Below are 22828 nucleotides of genomic sequence, written 5' to 3' on the forward strand. Positions count from 1 at the left end.
TCAAGGCGGGCACCCCACTGGGACAATACGTCCCTGCCTAATAACATGATGTTTGATGACACAACAAAGGGCCGAATGGTGGCTATTTGTCCCTCTGGTCCCTCCACACTTACCAGGCGTCGACTGCGCATGGAATTGACAGCTCCGCCCACTCCGGAGATTGTGCCGCAAGGGGGCACCAACTCCCAGTCGCGGGGCCACTTTGACCTGGGAATGATGGTGACATCCGCCCCAGTGTCTGCCATCAGGTTCATCGCCACCGACTTTCCCTGTAAAGAAATGACAGTCCTGATTATGGTCTTTCTTTGGTAACATTCTGGGTGAGAAAAACGTGAATGTCCTGTTCCGGGTCCCGTCCAGAGAGGTCGTCCGAGTCGAGCAGATAGAGCAAGGCGAAGGGGAGCCCTTTGCCCAGGGTATAAGGGGGCCCGTGGCAAATGACTGAGAACGTTACCTCGGACCCCGGCGGGACACACACCACTTCAGGGATGATGGAAATCCTGTCTGGTGTGTGCCTTCCGTCGCCGACGATGAGGACGGTCGCTTCGCCTTGGCAGTGAGGGGGCTCCAGGAACCCCGCGGGGACTCTCACCAGGTCCTCATCCTGGAAGGTGACGGTGACGGAGCTTCTGAGGACCTGGCGGCGGCCGGGATCTAGGTTGGCCGTTCTCCGGAGGAGGCGAAGTCCGTCGTCTGTGCTCCGCCAATCCTCCGAAACTGTCCCCTGGGCCATTGGTCCTCCCTGATAGTAGGGAGGTTCGGGCGCTGAGAAGGGCCATTTGATGTTCTCGCGTGGCCCCTCCTCGCGCTCCGCGGCCCGTTTCCCGCCGGCTGGTATGGCGGGAATGAGTTCCTGGGTGGGGGTCTTGGGGAAGGTGCATACGGGTGATGGCAGAATGCATCGGGGGGGCAGGGGCAGTTGGCTTGAATGTGCCCCATTTGGCCACACCCGAAGCAGCGCATGTTGTTTAAGTTCAGCGTGGCCTCCCCCACCCCTTTGCTCACTGCCATGGCAACCGTTACCTCTGTAGATGTGGCCTTCACGCACGCCTCCACCATCTGGGTGATGGTGGGCTCGGGGTTCCTCAGTAACGCTCTTAAGATCTTCTTCGTCTCCGCTGAGGCGTTGGTCATTGCCATCTTTCGGAGGAGCTTTTCCCTTGCCGCAGGGTGCTCTATCTGCTTTTCGATCGCCTCTCTGAGGCGGTCCACGAACTTGATGAAAGATTCGTCCGGTCCTTGAAGTATTGGAGAGAAACTTTGGGAGGGAGTTTTGCCGTCTGGGATCTTCAACAGCGCGGCACGGCCAGCCTCTCGGATGTCATCGAGGAGCGGTGTCGGAAGAGGGACTTGGTAAGTGGGTGCTGCAGAGGCTCTGGCAAGGCATCAAAAACGCCGGCCCCGCACCCAAGGGTGGCATGAGACCTCCTCCAGCTCCGGCCTGTCCGCAGGCTGCTTGGCCAAACACCATCGGATCAGGTGCTGGAGCTCTGGGGAGAGAAGCCAGAAAGGGTCGGTCACCGGCAGAGTCTCCTGCCCAGCTGCCCCCGTCACCCGCAGGGCACGGGCCGTGCCAGGCTGGGTTCTAGGCCGTGCCGGACTCCCAACCGGCTCTGCCCCGCGTGGAAGAGCGGCACGGCGGGACGCGGCCGCCTCCTCCGGCCGCCCGTGCCGCGCTGACCCCGTCGAGCTGCGTGAGGGCCGCACCGGGCTGCGTGCCGCCACCTGCCAAAGCCCTCCGTCTTGAGGCCGGACACCCACCTGGAGAGACCTGCCGCTGGAAGAAGACCTTCCCCAGCACAATGTCAGGGTCGTCCTGGAAGGGGAGGCTGCCGCAGACCATGATGTACAGCAGCACGCCCAGGGACCAGATGGTGGCCGCGTGGCCGTGGTAGTAACCCAGCCAGATCCACTCGGGCGGGCTGTACGCGTCCGTTCCTAGAGGAGACAGGCGGCGCTGGCTGGGCGCAGGCTGCTGCCTTCCAGAGCCTGGCACCAGCCCCCTGGCCGAGGCAGGGGCTGCACCCGTGGCCACAGCTTCTCCCCGAGGCCACCCGCGTCCCCCAGCCAGCTGCCCAAAAGCAAGGAACCATTCCGCAAGGCCAAGAAGGCCAGCGGAGCAGCCCAGGCCCTTGTGGGCCCGCTGAGCCCCAGGGCCAGGAGCCGCTTTTGCCACCCCCTCTGTCGGCAGGGCCGGCAGCCGCCTCCTGGGGCACGGCATCCGCCCCGTGCCAGAGGGCAGCCGGCTGAAGGCCGCAGCCCGCGGCCCAGGAGGGAACGGGGCCGTGCAGTGCCTGGCACCGGGAGCAGGGCTCAGGCCATGGGCTCACCGGCAAAGCCCGAGAAGGCCCGCTCCTGGAGGAAGGTGCCACAACCGAAGTCGATGAGCTTCAGGTCGCCGCTCTCCGGGTCCACGAGGAGGTTCTCTGGCTTGATGTCCCGGTGCAGGACGCCGCAGGTGGTGCAGTGCCGCACGGCCTCCAGCACCTGGCAGAAAAGCCAGCGCGCCTGCTCCTCGCACAGGCACCCCTGCTCCTGCAGGAACTGCAGGAGATCCTGCGATGCCTGCGGACGCTCCAGGACCAGCACGAAGCTGTCGGGCAGCTCAAACCAGTCGAGGAGCTGGATGATGTTGTGGCAGCCAGAGCCCACCTTCTCCATGAGCGCCACCTCCATGGGCACGCGGGTGCCGTCGGGCTGTGAGGAGGAGAAAATCAGTGCCTCTGGCAGGCTGCTGCTGCTGCTGCTGCTGCTGCTTCTGCTGCTGCCCTGGGGCTGCGCTGCGCCCTGCCCGGGATGCCCCAGTGCCCCCTGCCGTAGCCTCCCTGGCGCTTGCGCTTCCTCCCGCCCGGGGGATGCTCGGGGGTGCCCCTGCCCGGCCCCAGCACCGCTGTTCGGCGTGCCCAGGCCCGCGGGGCCGCGGCTCCGCACGCTGAGCCCGGCCCGGGATTCTCCCTGCCCGCCACGCCCCGCTCTGTCCCGCTGGCCCCGCTCGCTCACCAGCTCGTCCCACTGCAGGACGCTCTCCCGGGCCACGCGTTTGAGGGCCACCTGCGAGCCATGGGGAGAGGAGGGCTGAGCTCCAGCCCTGCCCCTCCCCGCCGCTGCCCCTGCGCCCAGGCCCGGCCGTCGCGGCCACTCACCGGGCTGCCGTCCGAGAGGCGGATGCCCGAGAAGACGGTGCCGGAGCCGCCGCTGCCCAGCTGCGGGCCCAGCAGGTACCGCTCCTGCCGCTGCTCCCTTTGCCCTGCGGCCAAGAGCGAGCCATCAGCCTTGCGCCCAGGACCCGCCCCTCCCGCAAGTGCCCGCGAGTGGAGCGGGCCGGGCCCCGCGGGCCGCCGCGCTCTCACCCGCTTCCTGCTGCGCGCCGGGCAGCGGCCGCCGCCCTGCAGCCGCCGGGCTGGCGAGCGGCAGAGCCGGGCCGGGGCAGCGCGCACAGGCGGCTGCGGCAGCCCCGGGGCAGCGGGGCACGGCGGCACCGGCGCTGTCCCCGGCGTCGTGGGCTGGGCTCTGCTCCTGCCGACGGCCGGGGCTGCAGCCCGAGGCTGGGCACAGGGGGATCCCAGGAGCGGCTGCAAAGCAGACAGGGCGTTTTCAAGCCGGGCCATCGGAGGCACTGGAAACAGCCAGCGACTGGGCTGCTGTCAGGGGCCCTGGCCTGGCCTGGCCGTGCCCCTCCAGAGCCCCGGGGGAGCCTCAGGCAGCTCCTCAGGAGATCTCACCTGCTACTAGAAAGCTCTTTGCGGCACTCAAGGGCTGTCTCGGGGCAGCTTGCTGCAGATGGAGGAACCTCCGTGGTGTCTGGAGGACCATCTCCACCGCCAGGCTCGGGCTGTGGCCAGCTGGCAGAACCGGCACAGCGTCCTGGCTGTCCTGGCCGCTGTGGGATGACCACTGCTGGCTCCAGGACGCTTGCTGCCCCGCCAGCTGCTCCTGAGCAGGCTCCCCCGCATCGGGCTGGGCTCCCATTTGGACTTGTGGGCTTTCCCTTGCCACGTCAAGGCTCAGGATTGCACCCACGTTGTTGAAGTCTGTGAGTCCAAGGGAGCTGGGAGACCTGTCCACGGGCTCTGCTCCTTCCGCAGGCTGACAGGTCTCACTGAGCCTCTGTGAGGGATGGCGGCTGTCAGAGATAGCAGAGGCTCTTGGCAGGATGCAGGGCCTCTGACAGCCTGAGTTTCCTGCATGGATGGTGGTGGCTCCCCCCTGCTGTGCCATCCTTGCAGGCCTTGAGGCTCTCCCAGGGCTGGAGAATCTTGCTGGGAGCAGCCTCTGGAAGGGATGGAGGCTTGTGGAGGAGCTGGCTAAGCCACAGCAGGGCAGGTGGCCTCGCTTCAGCAGCTCCTTCAGTTCTTTCCACAAGGCCTGCCACATCCCAGAGTAGAGCGGCGCACGTGTCCCGTTGCCATCCCAGATCTGCAGCATCAGTTCCAGCAGCTCCCGGGCCACTGCCAGGCAGGGGCCGCAGCCGCAGGGGCTGCCCAGGGGGCTGGCGGGAGCACGTGGCCGCTTGCCAGGAGCAGCCCGAGGCCTGGGGAACCTGGGAGTCGCAGGGGCTCCTCGCTTCCTCCGTGAGCCTCTGGGCCGGGCCCCGGGGCGCTTGCTCCACATCGCTCTCCGTGTCTGCCGGCTCTGTGGTTGCCAGTGGCCAAAGGCCCACCAGACAGCCACGGCGGCCAGCAGCAGGAGAAGCGCAGTCACCAGGACGTCACCGTCACCCATGGCTCCGGCAGGTCCCATCGTGACTGCACTGGCAGCTGTGGGTGCTGGCCCGTCTCACACAGCGACAGCGCGCTGATGTCACAGCGATGTCACAGTGCTGCGGCCAGCACAGCCCTGGGACATCACAGCCCTGCCTGACGCCAGCGCTCTGCCCCTTTGTGCCATCACAGCCCTGCCTCAGCCCCGCCCTCCGCAGTGCCCCAGGAGGGGTAAGGGGGCTCCCTATGGACACTTGCCATCTCTTTTGGAGCAGAGTGGGCGGAAGATTCTTCTTTAAGTAGCACACAGGGATGAGGAGGGGAATGTTGGGGGTCTCACCTCCTTGCTGGCAGAGCATGGGACATGGGTCGTCCAATGGGACACTGCAAAGTCCTTGTGGAGGGCAAGTCCCGCGCAGCAACATCCAAGCTATCCGTGTGCTATCTACCACATTCCCATCCTGAATCCAAACACAGGTCTTTGCCTCTCCCTGGAATGAAAATGGATCCTATCCCATTGAGACCAGTACATCAGCCCCTTCTTCACCGCACACACCCTGTCTCTGTTCGTCTCATACCTAGACTCCTGCTCCAGATGTATTCTGCGAGGGACAGGATCAAAACTGCACATCATATCCTGAAATTGAACCTGCATAGTCTTCCCATCATCCATGAGACTGGTGACCTTATGGTAGTGGCATAATCAATCAGACAGGAATTTCCCTGACTGCGGACTCGTGACTGACACCATGAAAGGTCTCAAGCGGCAGCATTTTATTATTCCCCAGTACAAACTTTTATACCCTTTTCCCTCATATGCGTAATATCTGTGTGCCCTTTTACTCTTTTGTGGTTGGTCAATAAACATCAGTATTCCATGCTTCTTTTCCTTCAGTTCTGTTCACCTGTCTTATACAGCTGCACCCCATTAGGGACAAGGCTCGGCCACAGCCCCATTCTCTCCGTCCCATAATCTGTTCTCCTGCATTTCCCTCCGTTATCTCACGCTGCCCTGTCCAGATGCTGGCGCCGTCCTTCCATCATGTCCCAGTAGTGCCAGTAATGGCCTTTCCTGCTATCAAGATGAGATTATCAGGGCTGGAGTTTCCTGGTGTCATTGTTTGACACTGGCACAATGCCAGTGCCCCCATGAACATGCAACCTCTTAATTGAATGCTGTGAAATGCGATTGAGGACAGAGCAAAGCAGGCCCAAGCTTAATAAAAAGGAGGAAAAAAACTTTATTAAGCTACTACTACTATACTACTATAAAAGGAAAAAGAAAGGAAAAAAAATCCCGCACACACAAAATGGAAAGTGAAAACCTTCCAAAGCATTCCTCCTCCCACCACCCAACTCCAACAAATCATAGTGAGACACAACCTGGACCCCAATCAGGTTTCCACCCTCCAGACAATTGATACTCAGTCCATTGAGGGAGAGAGGAGCCCCTCCTGTGCCACAGACCCCGCTCAAGGAACACAGCTGCCGCATCCTGTGCTTCCATGTCAAACATGGCACCGTCCAGAGAAAAAAGTTTGCCAGTGGTGACCCTCTCCTTTCCATGCATAGTGCTCTCACCACCAATGCATGGATGGACAGACTGCTTTTAGGATTTTTCCTTTCAAGGATGCCCTGCCAAGAGGGGAAAAAACAACAGTTCAGTTTTTCATTTTTGGGACCATAGTCCCCCCCATTTTTCCCTGGGGCCGAGGGTCCAAGAAGAGAGATCTTCTTCTCTTCTTCTTCTCTGAAGACAGGGGGCACCACCATAAACCTCCCTAACTTTTCTCTGTTTGCTCTACTTCTGTCTTTTCCCAGCTGAAGCATGGTCTCTTTGGCTCACTGGCATCCTCCTAAAAGACAGTCTCTCTTGGAGGAGATTGGTTCAGTCTGTGGCTACCAAGAAAAAGTCCAGACAAAAGCCACTCCATCATCTCCTCCCACCTAGAATTTCTCCTTCTAACATCCCAGGGTCCAAGCTGTCTCTCTTCCTCTCTTTAAATTTCTATCCAACCTCCATTTGCTAAATGGAACCACCATTAAAGGTATTGGCAAATGGAGGCTGGATAGAAATTTGTGAAAGCTCAAACTTTACACGTTTCCTCTGGCAAATGGCAGAGGCAAATGGCAACGTTTCCTCTGCTATTTACTGTGTAGATAAAGCCCACAAAAGAAAATTGATTACACAGTCAGTGTAAAATAACTTACATGGAGACCAAAAAAATAAAAGTGAAAAGGGTAAGAGAGACTGTTCAGACTGGGTTCCCTTGCCAAGCTTGATCAAGAGATTATGTTTGAAGGATTTAGCACAACTTAATCATTGACTAATTTAACACTTACCAGTGAGCTCTGGGCAGCAGAGGGGCACAGGAGCTTCAGTGATGTCAAATGATGTCCAGACCTCTGCTTATAGAGCTGCAAGATGCACCTGTCTGTCCCCAGGTTCATTCAGGTGAACCTGTAGACAGGAGAAATATTTTAAAAAGGCCTTATGAAGTCAGGCCTGGCTTTGCTAAATCGCCAACGCTGCCCTGTCACCTCTTCCACATGCAGCTATCCAGCAGTTTGCACATTCCCATGTGAAGTTATTTTGAGGATGAGAACTTTGCTAATGAAACAACCTATTCTGAGGGTGAAAAACAAATGCACCTGCAATAACAAGGGGTTTTTCCCATGAGAACCAGTAGAAAAAAATATGTAAACAGTCCAAGAATGGTTAGTAAAATGATATTTACTAACCAATGAATTAGGTGACAAAAAAACCACTAACCAATGGGAGCCACATGAGGTCTATGAAAACCATATAAAAATCATTATGTGAATAAAGAACCATCTTTCCTGCATGAAGAAAATGGATTCTTGGCTGATTTATTCCATTAATTCAGGCACTAATGTGATGTCCCAGGGGCACTGGGGATCACCGAACACCCCTTGTGCCACTCCTTGCTCAGAAGGGACAGGGCTGACCCTGACTCAGACATTCAGGAGTTTCAGGAAAGGACCAGGAAACAGAAAAACTCCTAAATCAAGGCTTAATGAGGATCCCTGGATTCCTGGGATTTTAGGGTCTGGATTCCTGGGATTGTAGGGTGGCCAAGGAGCAAGGGGGGAGGGGCCAGGGGAGGGAAATGCACAGTGTATGTTCTTGTAAAATTACTTTTCTACTTAACTTCACTTACTTTTCTACTTTTACTTCAGTGTAAGATTACTTTTCTATTTAATGTTAGGGCAATCAGGGTTGGAGCCAAGCTAAGTGGCAAGATTAGGCAAAGGTTTGGTGTAGTCAGAGCCTGTAAGAGTAGAGAGTCCATTAATACATCCTGAGTGAAGGGAAAATCTCAGAGTGGACAGTTGTTTGGATAGAGGATGGATTTAACTGTTGTTCCATTACTATTTTTCTTAGAAATATACACGTATTTCTTGATGAATTTATTCTTAATACAATTATCAATTATTTAGCCCAGTTAATTCTATATGTTGCATAATAGAACAATTAATCAATATGCTTTTCCTCTCATGTTTATTCCCCCAAAACAAAGCTCAATTAATATTGTAATAGCGCTTCAGGCACCACTTAAATCCCTTAGAAATTAGAACCCTGCAGCATCGTGTTGTATAAAAGCAGGAATGGTGCTGATCCTAGAGTAGATAGAGACAGCAAGAGGAAAACGAGCAGCAAAACTAAATAGTGAGAAAAAGATGGCAATCTAACAGGCAATACCCCAAACACTTTCTGTACCTGCTCCTTACAGTTTTATATATCAGTCACAGGAAATTAACTGGTTTGACTGGATAATACCCAGAACTTGTTCCCAGCTGGGAGAATTGAGGTCAAGATCAGAGACAAAGAAATCTGTCAGTACAGTAAATACAGTGGAATAACTACCTTACACAATAACAACAAACAACTACTTACAAATAACTACACTCACCTTACACAATTGCTTTGGTAACAAGACCCAGTTTAATCTAATGCAAATGTTGAGGCAGAAATGATAGCAGAGGAAACTATTACTGTTGAATGCTATCTAATAAACCTAAAACATAATATTATCATATTCTACTATTTCGCCTCTGAGTCAAGGACTAAGAAGTCATAATAAATTAATCTTTTGAATCAGATTTTTACGCTTGTTGCTTGCAGATTAGGTAAGCATAGCTGGAAAAGTGTCACCATGTATTGATACTGCAATATCAATATTGGTATGCTTTGCCCTACCAGTTTGATGCAGTTATCTTCCTATTCAAACAGTTAATAAAAGTTTTATTAACTATTGGCTGCTATTCCACATGTCCTGTTTCTATTTTAACTAGTGTTCACTCACTTTTTTGGGGGGGACACTTTAGTTGCTAATATCGTTGCTGTTATTGTTCATTTTCTCTACCTCATTTCTGCTTCCTGTAAATTGTTCTTATCTCAACATGCTATTTTTCCCTTTTTAATTCTCCTCTTTGGCCACCTTTGGGTTGGAAGGGAGGGAGGAAAGAGCAGTGAGTAAGCAGCTAGTGTTTCTGGAGTCTCAGTGAGGGTGTTACCAAGAATCAGTGAAAGAAAAAACTCCTTAACCCTAATTTAGGGTGTTAATATTTTACTGCACATTGGGAATTAGATCCAACATTTGGGACACCTTTTTCTTTTTGCCACTGACATAATTCCAAGTTTTAGGTTCAAAACTACATTTTTAGTGGAGTAGGCATGAAATCCTAGAGAGCAACGTTATTGACTGGGATTTATTTGGATTGCAGACAACTGGTGACACAACAATTTTAACATTTTTTCCACTTGCATGTGCACCCCTAGAGGGATGAAAAGGCAAAGAAAAGCACAAGAAATAAATCAGTGTTGACATTTATTGTCCTGGCAACCAATTATATTTTCATTGATATGAACTGGATTTTGGGAACTAAAACAAGATATCAAACTGCAAAATGTTGAAGTGTTAATTCCACACACTCTGTTGTGGTCTTCCAGTACAGCTGCCAAACTTCTGCATATAGCAAATTCAAACAACAAATAAAAACTAAACTTTCCCAGCCCCTCTAGGAATGCATGCAGAGAAGAAACACAGTTTTATTTTAGCTGAAGGAATGTAATGCCTGGACATTTTTTATAGCCTTGTTGCCTGTAACTCATCTGCAACTTCAACACTTTTCTGTGCTCATTGGCAAGCAGGAATATGTTCAGATGAACACATAGGAGGTAAAGAAGTGAATGAAAATTTTATTTGAAGTGGGATATTTTTCCTGAATGCTTAAGTAAACTACTTTAATTTTACCTGAGACTATCTGGAAGTAAATCTGATTTTCAGCTGAGAAATGGAAATTGCATTAAAGGCTATTAAAATAATGTTATCTAATCAGTGTAGATAATATACATATTACATAAATAATATAATGTTCAAATTCAAAATCAACATAATTTATATTAGTTCTCTTCATCATCAGTAGTATTCCACCTGATATTTCAGAAACATTAAGTTCATCTGAAATTTAATTTATTGATATTGTCTATTGTTTGAATATCTTAGTATTTGAATTCTTTCATCTGAACTACTCTGACTATATCTGATTTAATATGATCGTAAGACAAAAAATATTCAGTGATGATTGTTAAAGCACCATTTTTTCAGCTGCTGGGAAAATACATTAAATGGCAAAGTCAGGAAGGCATTGCATATCTAGAAACAGAAACATTTATTAAAAGATTTGGAATGCTAACCAGCTCCTTTTCAAATGACTCATGCTTAATTCCTTCAGCAGAAAATGATACAGAGCAATATTAATATTGCTATTTTACAGCCAGCTCTAGGGGAAAATTGACATTTTAGCTCTATTATTTGAAAACAAATTCAGATTTTGTTTCAGGGTGGGTAGGTAAGAAATACCACGGAGTCATTTCAAGTCCTAAAGAGTCACATGCTGCTGTGCTTTCGCATTTGGAGTAATTCTCCATACATTCATTGATTCCTATGACTACTTTTGTAGATGAAAGCAACAAATTCAGCAGAAAGAGGCCATAATATTTCGTCACATTCTGCTCCCCTATCAATAATATAAAGTAACTCAACAGACTTATAGCAGCATTACTGAGAACAGAATTGTCTGGGCTCTTTGCCAGCTGCATTTCAAGCTGAACACCAAAGGTTAGGGATTCAGAAGTACCTGAAACAAACATGGTAAAATGTCTTCACTGAAGAGCACATGTCTGATTTCCATTCAGCATAATGATAGTGTTTTTCTGTGTCTGTGGATCATATTTTTGATTAGTATACAAACACTAGTGCCAAGTTTATTTTTAAATTTATATAAATCAGTCTTTATTTATATACTTCTACCTATTTTATATTACTTATAATACATTGCTATATTGTTTATATATTGCCATCAGTTATATCAATATATTAAATATATCAATATATTGATATAACTGATGGCAATACATATTATAATATAATATAATATAATATAATATAATATAATATAATATAATATAATATAATATAATATAATATAATATAATATAATATAATATAATATAATATAATATAATATAATATAATATAATATAATATAATATAATATAATATAATATAATATAATATAATATAATATAATATAATATAATATAATATAATATAATATAATATAATATAATATAATATAATATCAGTGTATTAATATATTATTGAGATAATGCTTTTATCTAAAAAATTGCACTTCTACATCAGCTTTCTACCCATGGGAATTCACAGCATGATCTCATTGAGGGATTTTAATTCCTGCAGGGCAATTCACAAATTAATAAAAATGTTCCATTGATCTTCCATAAATATGGAAGGAGCTATATATAGCTCATGCTATTGTGGGCATATGTTGTGCCTCCAGGAGAATGTGATTAGATGAGATACTTGGAATAATTCCATGAAACAACAAATTGAGATAATGAGTGCACTGAATAAGCAAAGCCTTGTAGACATTTTTGGACACGCTTAAATTCATGCACACTACTAATCCCATTTAAATCAAATTATGCCTTTGCAGAGACAACAAGGAGCTGGATGCTAAACTGGATATTTTTAGTGTGTATCAACAGAATATCTCTGCACTCTTCAGTCCTACAACACTCTGAGCTAGAAATGCACTCACTTTAAACAGAATACACTGTATTAAAGTCTGTGGCTGAACCACATAATGAACCCAAATCTCAGAAAACCCAGTAAGCTACTCTATATTTTAGATTATCCTTGCTAAACTAGACCTCTCAACATATTGTAAAGTCATAAACAAAGGACATTAATTCCTAGATTTGTCAGATTTTGCTAAAACATTCCAAATGACAGAATTGTAGAAGATGTATTAATAATGTGCTGAATTTCATCTCTTCAACTTCACAATATTTTATTTTTTTTTAATTTACTTTTTAAAATTTACTTATTATCTAATTAGCAAATTAAGGTCTCTATGTTTTATGTGGAGCCAAGAGCCTGCTATCTGAAGGAAATACTTTTCATTTTCCTTAGATATAAAAAGAAAAACAATTTCAGTTCCAAACCTCAAGACACGTGCTTTTCCCTGCATACACAGTAATTTAGTGACTGGAAGGTTTACTCTTATTGGAGAATCAGAAGTATTGCAAGCTATGTACAAAACTGAAATAAAGAATACTCTTTTACTTCTATGGGATTGTTACCTGCAGGACATCAGCCCTAAGATCTGTGGAGTGAGAAAAAGACTGACATTTCTTTTTCTGTTTCTTCATCATCACACTGCAATGACAGAGGCCAAGTGCCCGCAGCCACTCCTGGCGTGGCCCCTCCAGACCCCAGACCTTTCCATCCAGATACATTCAGGAATGTTTTCCAGCCCGGCTGTGCTCGGGAGCTGCCAGGAACAGTGCACTGCTTGGAGAGAAGGGTTTGTGATCCAGCTGGCACTTGTCCACCCTGTCCCTAGGTTACAGGGCACCCATCTCAGTTTAAAACATCCTGAGGAATAACATGAGTGTCCGGCAAGAAGCGAGGATTGCGTTTTCAGGGCTCCTCCTACATCTCTGCCATACATTAACACCCATTGCCATGAGGTGTTTTCAGTCCCCAGGCAGCCCTTGAGCTGCGGGACCCCAGAGTGACTGGCACAGGCACTAGTTGTGCAATTCTCTTTCTGAGGGTGCTGCAGTGCTGTGAAGCAAAGTAGTGGGTCGGAGTTCTGAGCTGGCTTAAAAGGCACCACTGACATGGCTAACAGAACAAACTCCTCGGAGTATTTCTGGCCTAATGACTATTACTGGGATTACATAGATCCAATTCCAGTAGATGGAAGCAAGCTGAAGGTTAATAAATGTAAGTATTGTGGAGTGGTAGGTGCTAATCTTGCGCAGGGAAAATGTTGCGTACCTTGTCTCGCTGACCTGGTTTTGTTTCCTTGCAATGGAGTCCATGCCAGTGCCTGGTTTGTGTGAATGGGTGTTTGCCTTCAGGCTGGATAATTACTAACAAACACCCTGGGCTTTACCTTACAGTACTTGAAGCTATAAGACTGCTAACACTAATTCTTCTTTACAAGGACAGATTTTTTTTTTAGTCATTTGCTAAGGGGAAATTTGATGACTTGTGAATCTGTAGTGTGGGGTGCTAGTTACCTGTGTGCTGCTGTCACCAAAGTTCACTGAAAGAGCAGAGGTTTTCATAAAAATACTGTGTTTTCATCTTGGGACAAGGCTGACATTGCAACTGGTAAACATTCAGATTTTTCGTAAAGGAAATGTGCGTTTCCAGTAGCCAGGAACAATAAGCTGCAAACATATTCTTTGACCTTTCCTCTTTTGATTTAGTGCTGCTGAACTAATAAAGTAATAGTGTTCATTATTGTGCAAATGCATTGCTGCTGTGGAAACTGATTCTGCTGGGCTCTGCAGTTTATTTCCAAAGGATATAAAGTAGCATTCACCCATCTCACCTTGCCATAGCTTGTTCCATTTCACACCTGGCTTTGCACAGTGAAACAGCATTGTCTTGTTATGGCTACTTGTAGTGGCAAATGATTTGGGTTTTTCTACTGTAACTGCACTAGTCAGGTTTCGCTAAGATAAAATGACAAGCTGTGCCCCAGGGGATTAACCGAGGGTGATGGGTGGACTGACAAAGACCAAGGGAGAGCAGGCAGGGTGTGTTGGAGTCACTTGGGCTGCAGTCAGTGCTTTCCCTTGATTTCTGTCAAGCCTCTGCCTGTGGTTGTATCTTCAGTAAATTAACAAAGTTACAGGCTTTACTCATTGCTCTTTAGGCTGCAACTGTTCAGATGTGGATTCAGAGACTAAAATTGTTTTTCCCAAGGTTATCACAGTGAAATTATTACATATTCCAGGAAAATGTGATGGCCTTTCAGAATATCTTCAAGTCTCTCTCACTAATAATGCAAGAAACTGCCTTTCTAATGGTGAAGGTTGAATTCTGTGTTAGGAGCTGCTTGTCCTTCGCTTGCTTGGACAGCAGTAGGAAAAAGAAGCAGAAACTTACTCTGAACCACCTCTAGAAAAGTTCTGTTGTGCATTCAGATCAGCCGAAGGTTTATTGCCTCCAAATTTAGAGCACCACACCCCAAATAAACTGGTGTGATTATCCACATCCTTCCCTACAGAAAATCTTGCACTCTAATGTTGTAGAGCAATATTTGGTGCTGCTGGGAACAGGCAAATTATGAGCACCTCCTCTGATTCTCTTAATTTTAAAGTTAGGGCAGATGATTACCCCCAAATTCCACTGGGGAAACCCCAAACTGCTTAGCTAAGCTAGATGTAAGTCTCTGGCATGGGCTGGCATAGCAAAACCCAAAAATCAGGAATAAACTTTCCCCGTTTTCTCCTTAATAACATTTTTCTACCATTTGGATCACCTGGTGTGTAACAGAGGTGACATTTGCGTTGTGGCACTTCCCTCTCTGGCAATTGATAGGGTATTCAGCTGCCTGTTTTATTGAAATTTGTAGAAACTGTGCTTGAGGCAAGATGCTCGCCCTCTGTTAAATTTAATTGAAATTTGCTGACAGTTTTGTGGAGGAAATTACCCCATATGTGCCTAAAGAGTGACCTCATCAGCCTTATTTCCATTAAAAAGCAGGGTAAACTGATCTCATAGTGACTTTTTAGTCCCACTTGTTCTTATGCCCCCCAAAAGAAGTACAGAAGTCTGCTACCTTTCAGGCATTTTTATACTCTAAGAAGATGAAAATAGATATTTTTCCATGTCAGCAGCCTAGGAGGAACAGAGAGTGTATCCTCTTGGTACTATTATTCTTCCTTTTCTAAATACCAGTGGGAGAACAGTGGGTTACAAGTTCTAATGAAAACACCAAGGGAAACAATTCCCAACAGCTGGTTGGGATTTTTTATTATTTTGAGTAAAGGTACCAGTCAAGCAATGAATAGACTTTGTCTGTCTTTGCCTAACATTTACATTCTTATTCCCTGAGAAGCTGCGCTGGGATTATCGGCTCCATGTGCTCAGGGCCATTGCCGGGGCAGCCCCAGGGAATTGTACAGTTCCATAGCCCTGCAATGGGATTGCAGTTTCATAATTCAGTTTTGCCTGCTAGGGGATTTTTTTTTTTTTTTTTTAATGGGAAACACAGACCTAATTCTCTGCACTTCTTTTCCTCTGTTATGTGGCTGGTCCCTGAAACTTCTTGAGACTGAATTTGTCTCATAAAAATAAATCTAAACCCAGAGAAAAAGCCATGGTCTTGTTTTCTATTTGTAATGTTGTGCATCTCTCTCAATTTTGTACGAAAATAATGAAAAATCTTAATTGGCCCATGATCTAATAGGCTATTTATAAGCATGCATACACATATGCACAAAATGTGATGGTAAAATTTAGCAATAGGAAAGCTTTTTATAGATTGGTAAAATATGAAAATACCTTATTCCAGTTAAAGAACAACAACAAAAAACAAAACAAAACAAAAAACACAAACAAAAGCAAACAAGCGAAAGCCAGCTAATTGCAGAATTTAAACCCAGGAAATTTTGGTTCAAGTTCCACGTGAGCCCTGGAGCCATTTTATTTGGCTTCAGTGAATTCCATGACATCTATTATAACTGTTTTTAAAAGATAAAGCCAAAATAGCTCTGACAGGGAATTCTATAAATCCAGACTCTTAATTTCTGTCCCAATGGTATGGAATGCTTCAAAACTTTGGGCTTTTCAAAATGTCTCTGGGCAAAGGAAGAATAAAATAAGCTGCCTGCCCACTGATATTTTTCAGTAGCCCAGCCTAAACTCCTGTTTCTGATAAGGGAACAGCTGGGCCAGCTCTAGTTTTGGGTTTAAAAGGAGCTGGGCTCATTCTCTTAATCTCTTTGTGGCTTTGATGTCAACACATACTGAACTGTTTCACAAAGAAGCACTGAATCAAACATACTGGACCTGTTTCAAAGAACACAATGTTTTCTGTACTTGCAGAGGGAAGATTTATTTTATCTTGGTCAGTATTTGTCTCTGGAGTCAGTGACCCTTCTTTTTCCACCTCATCTGAAGTGAGCCACCGGCTGTGAGTGCAGGGCAGAGCACCCAAACTTCCCAAGGCCACCCCCAGCACCACAGTGACCCCAGGAAGGAGCGTTTTGGAACCAGTGGCCAAAGGTGGTGTGGGGGCGGGAGCGGATCCGTCCCCTCCCTCAGTGAACCCAAGGCTCGGGCAATAGAATTGGCACAGCACTGAAGCCTCCATGAAAGAGCAGCTCTCTTTGCTTCCCCAGCCATCTCACACTCCCACTGAACCGGCTGTGGACACACTTTGGCACTGCAGCCCTCTTGTTCCTGAAATAAACCATGTGCTCCTGGCAAAGCGGGCAGCAGCTTGCCCTCTGCCATGGTGGCTGCAGGGGCACTGCAGCTGAAAAGGGCAAGGGCACATTCTCTTCCACTGCACTGATGTGCTGGGAGGGGCACAGGCACTTGGCAACAAACTCCCCTTGCTATTTCTCTTGGCATAAACTGCTTTCAAGGCTGGAATTCCCTTCCTGAGGGCCTCTCCTCAAAGATCCTGCAGGATTAGGCAGTAACCACTCAGGCTTCCTGCAATGTGGTTGTGTAAAAGGAGCCACGTTCCAACATCTGCACAGGTCCAGTCACCAGAACACTCTCTGGAGGCTTTCCCAGCCCTTCCCTCATCCCTGCTGGAGGCTCCCAAGACCTTTAACAAATTGGCACTTGGAGTCCTCTCTCTGAAAGGAGAAATGGAATGGATTAAACAGCACACCTTTACTAGAGATGATAAACCACCTTGCTGTGATTTATTTCTGCATGCAGAACGCACGTGACAGAATTACTCTGCTGTGCCCACAGACTCCATCGTCATTGCCTTTTGGGTCGGCCTTGCTGTGTTTGTGATGTTTCTTTTCCTTATTTTGCTGTGTATGTCCTGCTCCAGATCAACGCCAGCAAAGTAAGTATAACCAGAGATTAAGTAAGTAGGTACTAGTGTGAAAAATAACCTGTAGTAAAGAAATATTCAGTGCCTCCAGTGACCCAGCAATGACACATAACATTTATGACTGCACAGAGGGGACACTTCTGTCAGCATTTGGTCAGAGTGTCTCTTAACCCTCTGCTCCTCCTTATCTGATCAGAAAATTCAGCTCAGCAGGCTGGGCGGAGATTCAGGATTAGGTCACAAACAAGCAGAGGGAAACAGCAGTCAAAGGGAGCACTAATATTCTCATTTATTGGCACCCTAGGGCCTCTGGCACGCTCACAAAAGGTAACAAAAACAATAAAAAAAGGCAGTTTACCCCCCAAATAAACCACAAAGCAGGAGGCAGACTAACAACACAACAGACATGGAAATGGATGTGAAATTGCAGGGTAACAGAGGCATGTTACCAAAAATTTACTGTTCCTAAAAAACTGGCAGGAGAAGTCTGTGTACTTGAAAATTTCAGAGCTCTTTCAAGACTAAAACAAAGTATTCATTTTTAAAGCTTTTTGCACTTTTTCATCATGTTACTGAGCAAAATACTCGGCTTAAAAATACACATATTTATCCCTCATGTATTCAATTCTGGCCATCAAAGGAGCCATTGTGAACAAGGCAAGTCTAGAAATGTTTTCTGGAGTGCCCAGAAATCATGAATGAAAAACAGCATTCAATGAGATTTGTTTAGGCTTTGAAACCATCCAATGTTATCATTTTTCTAGGCTTGAAAAATACTGTGAGAAAATAATTTTAGGACTGAAGAAACTATTAAACCCAGTCACCCACAAAACTTGTCCTTTTTGCTTGAGTTCTGTTTGTTTTTTAAGCCCCACTTCAATTCCACTTCTCCCAATTCCAGCACTGAAACCCAGTGAAGTGCTTGAAAGGAGCCACTGGTGTAAACTTGCACCCCCTGCCCTGTCATCCTCTCTGCTGTGTCTGCCCTTGGCATGACAATCATCCAGTATTTCTGTGGAAACCTCACGTCTCTTTTCTTACGGTAATCCCAATACACTCACCCAACAAACACACGCTCACATCCGCGGTTAAGGCTGGAGAACTTTTGCCTTCACCGTTTCTCTGCTCATCCATCTCTGTCAAGCCCAGGGACATGCAGGACCCCCTGTGCTCTCCCAGCTCACCCACGTCCTGGTGAGAGGAGACAGCTTCTCTGGGCACCCTGTGCCAGGAATTCCTTGCAAAGACCCCATCCATCCCTGCCCTCTGTCAGTGGGAGCCATTCCCTGTGTCCTGTCCCTCCAGGCCTTGTCCCCAGTGCCTCTCCAGCTCTCCTGGAGCCCCTTCAGGCCCTGGAGGGGGCTCCGAGCTCTCCCTGGATCCTTCTCCTCTCCAGGTGAGCACCCCCAGCTCTCCCAGCCTGGCTCCAGAGCAGAGGGGCTCTGCCCTTCAGAGCACCTCCATGGCCTCCTCCGCGCTTGTTCCAACAGCCCCACGTACTTCTTGTGCTGGAGCCCAGGGCTGGGGCAGCTCTGCAGGTGGGGTCTCACCCGGGTGGGGGAGAGAGGCAGAATCCCCCCCATTCTCCCACCTCTTTTGATGCAGCATTAATGCAATTTTAGCCGTGCATGACACCCATCTCTTCCCCCACTGCGTAACTCCAAGGGTTAACTCTCCTGGCAAGGGCCCTCCGCCCTCCAGCAGCGTCCCTTGTTCTTACCTGCACACCTGCACACAAACCAGGCACTGCCACAGTGCCTTCCAAAGGCCACGCAACAGCTCTCTCTACTTAGGCCACAGTGGAATCCTGAGACACGGAGAGGTCCTGGATAGAATCCACGGTCCGACTGCAGCCCACACGTCTCTGCAATACAGAGCGATTTGGTGCCAGCTTTGATGGGTGCCTCTGGGAGAGCGGGGAAGGCTGATGCCTGTACAAGCCCTGCCCTGAGGTGTCCATGTCCCAGTCCCTCTTGTCAGCACTGCACGATCCCACAGAAATAAGACAAAAGGTCTGGAGCATGGGACCACTGATTTCAAACCCATCTGCCTGCCAAGGCAGCTGATGATCACGCTGCTGGGATGCAGAGCATTAACATTTGCTTCAATGATGTGTATTAACATCCAAAATGACACATGAAAATAAGGTTTGCAGCCAGAGATGGTTCCTGGCCAAGGCTGGAACTTCACACAGCAGAAAGAGGACAGGGCCAGCTCCTTCCAGGTGTCCCATGCACTTCACTGGAGGCTGTGCATTCCTGATAGCCATGCACAACACAATTCTTCTGGCTATCACCTTCCTACAGACGGTGTAATGTTGGAGAGAAACCCAAGCTGGGTGCCCAGAGAGTTGGAAGATCTGCATGTCTCATCCCTCATCCCTGTTTCTTGCTCTCGGAGAGACTCAATCCAGGGCCCTGGGGCTCTCTGCTGGCTCCAGACGGATCACTCACCATGAGGAACTCCATTCAGTATTTGGATGTGGTGCATGAGCAACCTCATAGTAAATTACAGATGTGCCTTCATCCTTCCAATCACACCTCCCTCAGAAAATGATATCAGACATTGTCACTGCACTTGTCTTTGTCCAAACCCACAGAGTCTGGAATTAGCTTCCCTGTCCTTTGAAAGACTTTTTCAGTTGTGTCTTAGCTCAGCTCCAGTTCTGTGATTTTGCCTGGGCCCAGGTCAGTCGCAGCACTGCCTAAGAGTGACCTGCCCTGACCAGATGGGTCTCTGGGTACTGGGGCACTGGAACTCTTCCAGCATCCTCTCTGCTGTTCCAGGGTGCTTAACAGCTAACAGAGCTGGCCAGAGCTCTCTTCAGACACTCCCCAGGTCCCTGGGATGCAAGTTCTCCAGCTGATTTTAAAATATGGATAGCTAGCTGGTGGTATTTGGCTGCTTGATAGACAGGAAAGAAAACATCCTTTTTTGCTAAGAATTAGTTTTTTGTCTTCCTTCTGTCAAACAAAGAGGAACGATGTCTTGAATACACCTACAGCATAGCAAATAAAATTCCAAACCTGCCTGCCTGTGCTGGGCCCGCTGCTGAGACACATGCACAAACAGTCTTTTTGGTTCTTCAGAAAGATAAAAATGCCTGTAATAAAAATGATATAAGTAATATCATCTCTCAAACTGTTCAAGAAAAGGGAAATTGGAACTTTAAGTTCCCACTGAGAGATGTTGAATCAAATCTTCCTCCTGAGTTTGCACTCAGTAATAAAATACTGATTTTTTTGACCAAACAAATAGGTCTATATGAGGACATCTCAGGAGGCTCTCATGGTGATGCAGACAGAGCAGAGAAGAACGTTAAAGGTGAAGTGTTAGTCCCCTGAATTAATGCCCTGATGGAGCCAAACTGTTTTGCATAGAGACATAACAGCTTCTTCCCCTTGTTTCCGAGTGTCTGAGTCACCCTGTAACTCATAATCTGCACTAGTGCAGATCAATCTGACACGGGTAAGTAACACATCCAGCTCCTGTGCTCCAAGGCACATGTCTCCAAGGTAAATGGAAGTCAGGAATACAGACACAGCTGTGGAAGAAAGAGGAGAGAAAAATCAGAACAGATATGCTTCTATTTCCCCACAGGATTACCAAGCCAAGCTGCTTGCTACCTCCTGGACTATGTTTTCAAAGAGTTCCCTAACTCTTTTCCTAGCTGGAAAATCCAGAGTGGCTTTGCCCATGGAAAGCCAACAATCCTACTCACAAGAAGGAGCAAACCAGTTTCCTGTTAAATAAAGCAGCTGGAAATCTGACCTGTCAGATACTCTCACTGACCAGCAACAGGGATCAGCATCCAGGCCCAGTGGAGCTGGGCTTTTTTGCAGACTATTTTCCCTCTTGGATTTATATTTCCTTTACACCTTTTATTCCAATTTTGTCCCTGAAAGGGAAGTTTTCTTAGAGGGAGTGGGAGTGTTGAAGTGTCAGAAAACCTCACAGTGTGGCCACGCTCTGTGCTGCCCACTCCTGCCCCCGTCCCACCAAAGACACAGCTTCTGCTTTGGGAAGCCATGAGCCTGGGTGGATATGGGAGAGCTGATTGAATGGATTTAAAAAGCCATGGAATTCCCTAGTTGCTCCCACCACTGCCTCGTAACATAAGTTATAAGAACAAGACAAGTCACCTGTCTTGTCCGCATCCTCTTCCACCGCTGCTGATAGGCACAGAGGTTTCAGAAGCTCGTGGAAGGTGCTGGCCCTTCCGAACCCCTACCCCACCCACAGGACCCCCTCCGGAGGGGACCCTCCCTGCCCCCCAGCCCAACACCCCAGTGTGATGTCGGGAAAGCCAGAGGAGCCCCGGCAGTGTCGGGCGCTGTGTTGGACCGGAATGGGGGACTCGCAGAGCGGCTCCTGCCCCGTGTGGGGACCCCAGCGGGGGCGGGGGGCGCCGGGCTCCGGCCCTCTGGGCTTTATTATCCGGCACCCCGAGCCCCGCGGCTGCGAGGAAAGAAGAAGAGCGGGAATGGGGAACGAGAACAGGGCAGCAGAGCGGCAGTCGAGGGGAAGGGGACAAGGACAGGGAGAGGTCGGAGTGTGCGGGGCAGTCGGGGAGGGGGCTGGGGGGAAGGCAGGGTGGAGGAAGGAAAAGGAAGATTGAAGGCAGGTTTGGCGAAGGAGGCGGAACGTGTGGAGTGGGAGAAGGTGTCACGGAAAGGCGGCAGGAGGAGCCGGGGTGGGATAGGAAGAAGAGCAGGAAGAGAGAGCACGGGGGAGTCCGGTTGGGGAGGGAAGGAAGAAGGACAGGATGGAGGGATAGGGTAGGGTTGGGGTGAGTAGGGGAACAGAAAGGGAGGAGAGGAAAGGGAGTGTAGGGGGGGACCGCCCGGGAGGGAGGGAGGGAGGAGAGAGGCTTGGGGGGGGGAGGGTAGATAGGAAAGGTATAGAAAAAAAGAAATACAAAAGAAAAGAAACGTAGAAGAAAAGGAATACAGAGAAAAAGAGACACAGGACCCGGCCGACCACAGCTCCCAACACTGAGCGCCGAGCAGCAAATGGCGCAGCCAGGGCCTTTCCGCCGTTTAAATCCCCCCGGCCCCGCCCCGCGCAGGCGCGCTGGGGCCCCGCCCATGCGCGCACCTGTGCTGGCCCCGCCCCTTTCTCCCGCCCGTAAATGGCGGCGGATCCGCCCCGGCCCCGCGTTCTGCGGGGGATGCTCGGCCGGGCTGCGGCGGGACCGGCGCTCGGAGCGCCGTGCGGAGATCGGATCGGGGCTGCTCCCGGCGCTGCGCGGCGTCCGAGGCGCTCAGGTGGGATCGGGATCTGGGCTCGGGGATTTGGGTCTTGGTCCTGCCGTGTCTGCTGTGGGAGCCGGGCAGAGCCGCTCCTTCCTCGGCGGGCAGGGTGGGGGTGCCGGGGCCGGAGGATCGGGGCGGGATCGGGACCGGCATCGCCGCGGGCGGGTAGAGCCGCTCCGGGACGCGGGTCCCGTTCTCGCTGTGGCCGCGGGGAGCCGGGGCTGTGCCGGGGCTGGGACCCCATCGGCACCGCCGCTCCCGGCCCACGGGCGGACACGGAGCCGCCCTGCAGCCCCCGCGGGATGCCGAGCTCCCCTCGTCCCGGTAGCCCCGTGGCCACCGCGCTCCCCTGCGAGCAGCAGCGCCCGCCTCCCCCTCCCCGTGCCCGCATCCCCGGGGGAGCCCCGCCGGACGAGCGCGGCTGCAGCGCCGCGGCCG

The 22828-nt window shown here is 49.3% G+C and overlaps 1 protein-coding gene and 1 long non-coding RNA gene across 4 annotated transcripts; both read right to left on the reverse strand.

Annotated features, from left to right (window-relative positions):
- Window positions 1-547: 547 nt before the first annotated feature.
- On the reverse strand, window positions 548-3097 carry LOC116808455 (serine/threonine-protein kinase pim-1-like). Its single transcript, XM_041716433.2, has 4 exons — window positions 3001-3097; window positions 2331-2697; window positions 1762-1938; window positions 548-1490 (listed from the first exon to the last, which is right to left on the reverse strand). The coding sequence occupies exons 2-4, from the start codon at window positions 2674-2676 to the stop codon at window positions 1387-1389; spliced, it is 627 nt and encodes a 208-aa protein (XP_041572367.2). The 5' UTR covers window positions 2677-2697; window positions 3001-3097; the 3' UTR covers window positions 548-1386.
- A 2820-nt stretch (window positions 3098-5917) lies between these two features.
- On the reverse strand, window positions 5918-21348 carry LOC121469915 (uncharacterized). 3 transcript variants are annotated; one of them, XR_005980235.2, is made up of 4 exons: window positions 21278-21348; window positions 18856-20679; window positions 7044-7161; window positions 5918-6335 (listed from the first exon to the last, which is right to left on the reverse strand). It is a non-coding gene; the product is annotated as an uncharacterized lncRNA (long non-coding RNA). The 3 variants fall into 3 exon arrangements; XR_012056160.1 differs by lacking the exons at window positions 18856-20679; window positions 21278-21348 and adding exons at window positions 10866-10947; window positions 12394-12497; XR_012056159.1 differs by lacking the exons at window positions 18856-20679; window positions 21278-21348 and having other exon boundaries at window positions 7044-10264.
- Between the last annotated feature and the right edge of the window lie 1480 nt (window positions 21349-22828).

Source organism: Taeniopygia guttata, chromosome 5 (genome assembly GCF_048771995.1).
Source record: "Taeniopygia guttata chromosome 5, bTaeGut7.mat, whole genome shotgun sequence".
Taxonomy (NCBI): domain Eukaryota; kingdom Metazoa; phylum Chordata; class Aves; order Passeriformes; family Estrildidae; genus Taeniopygia; species Taeniopygia guttata.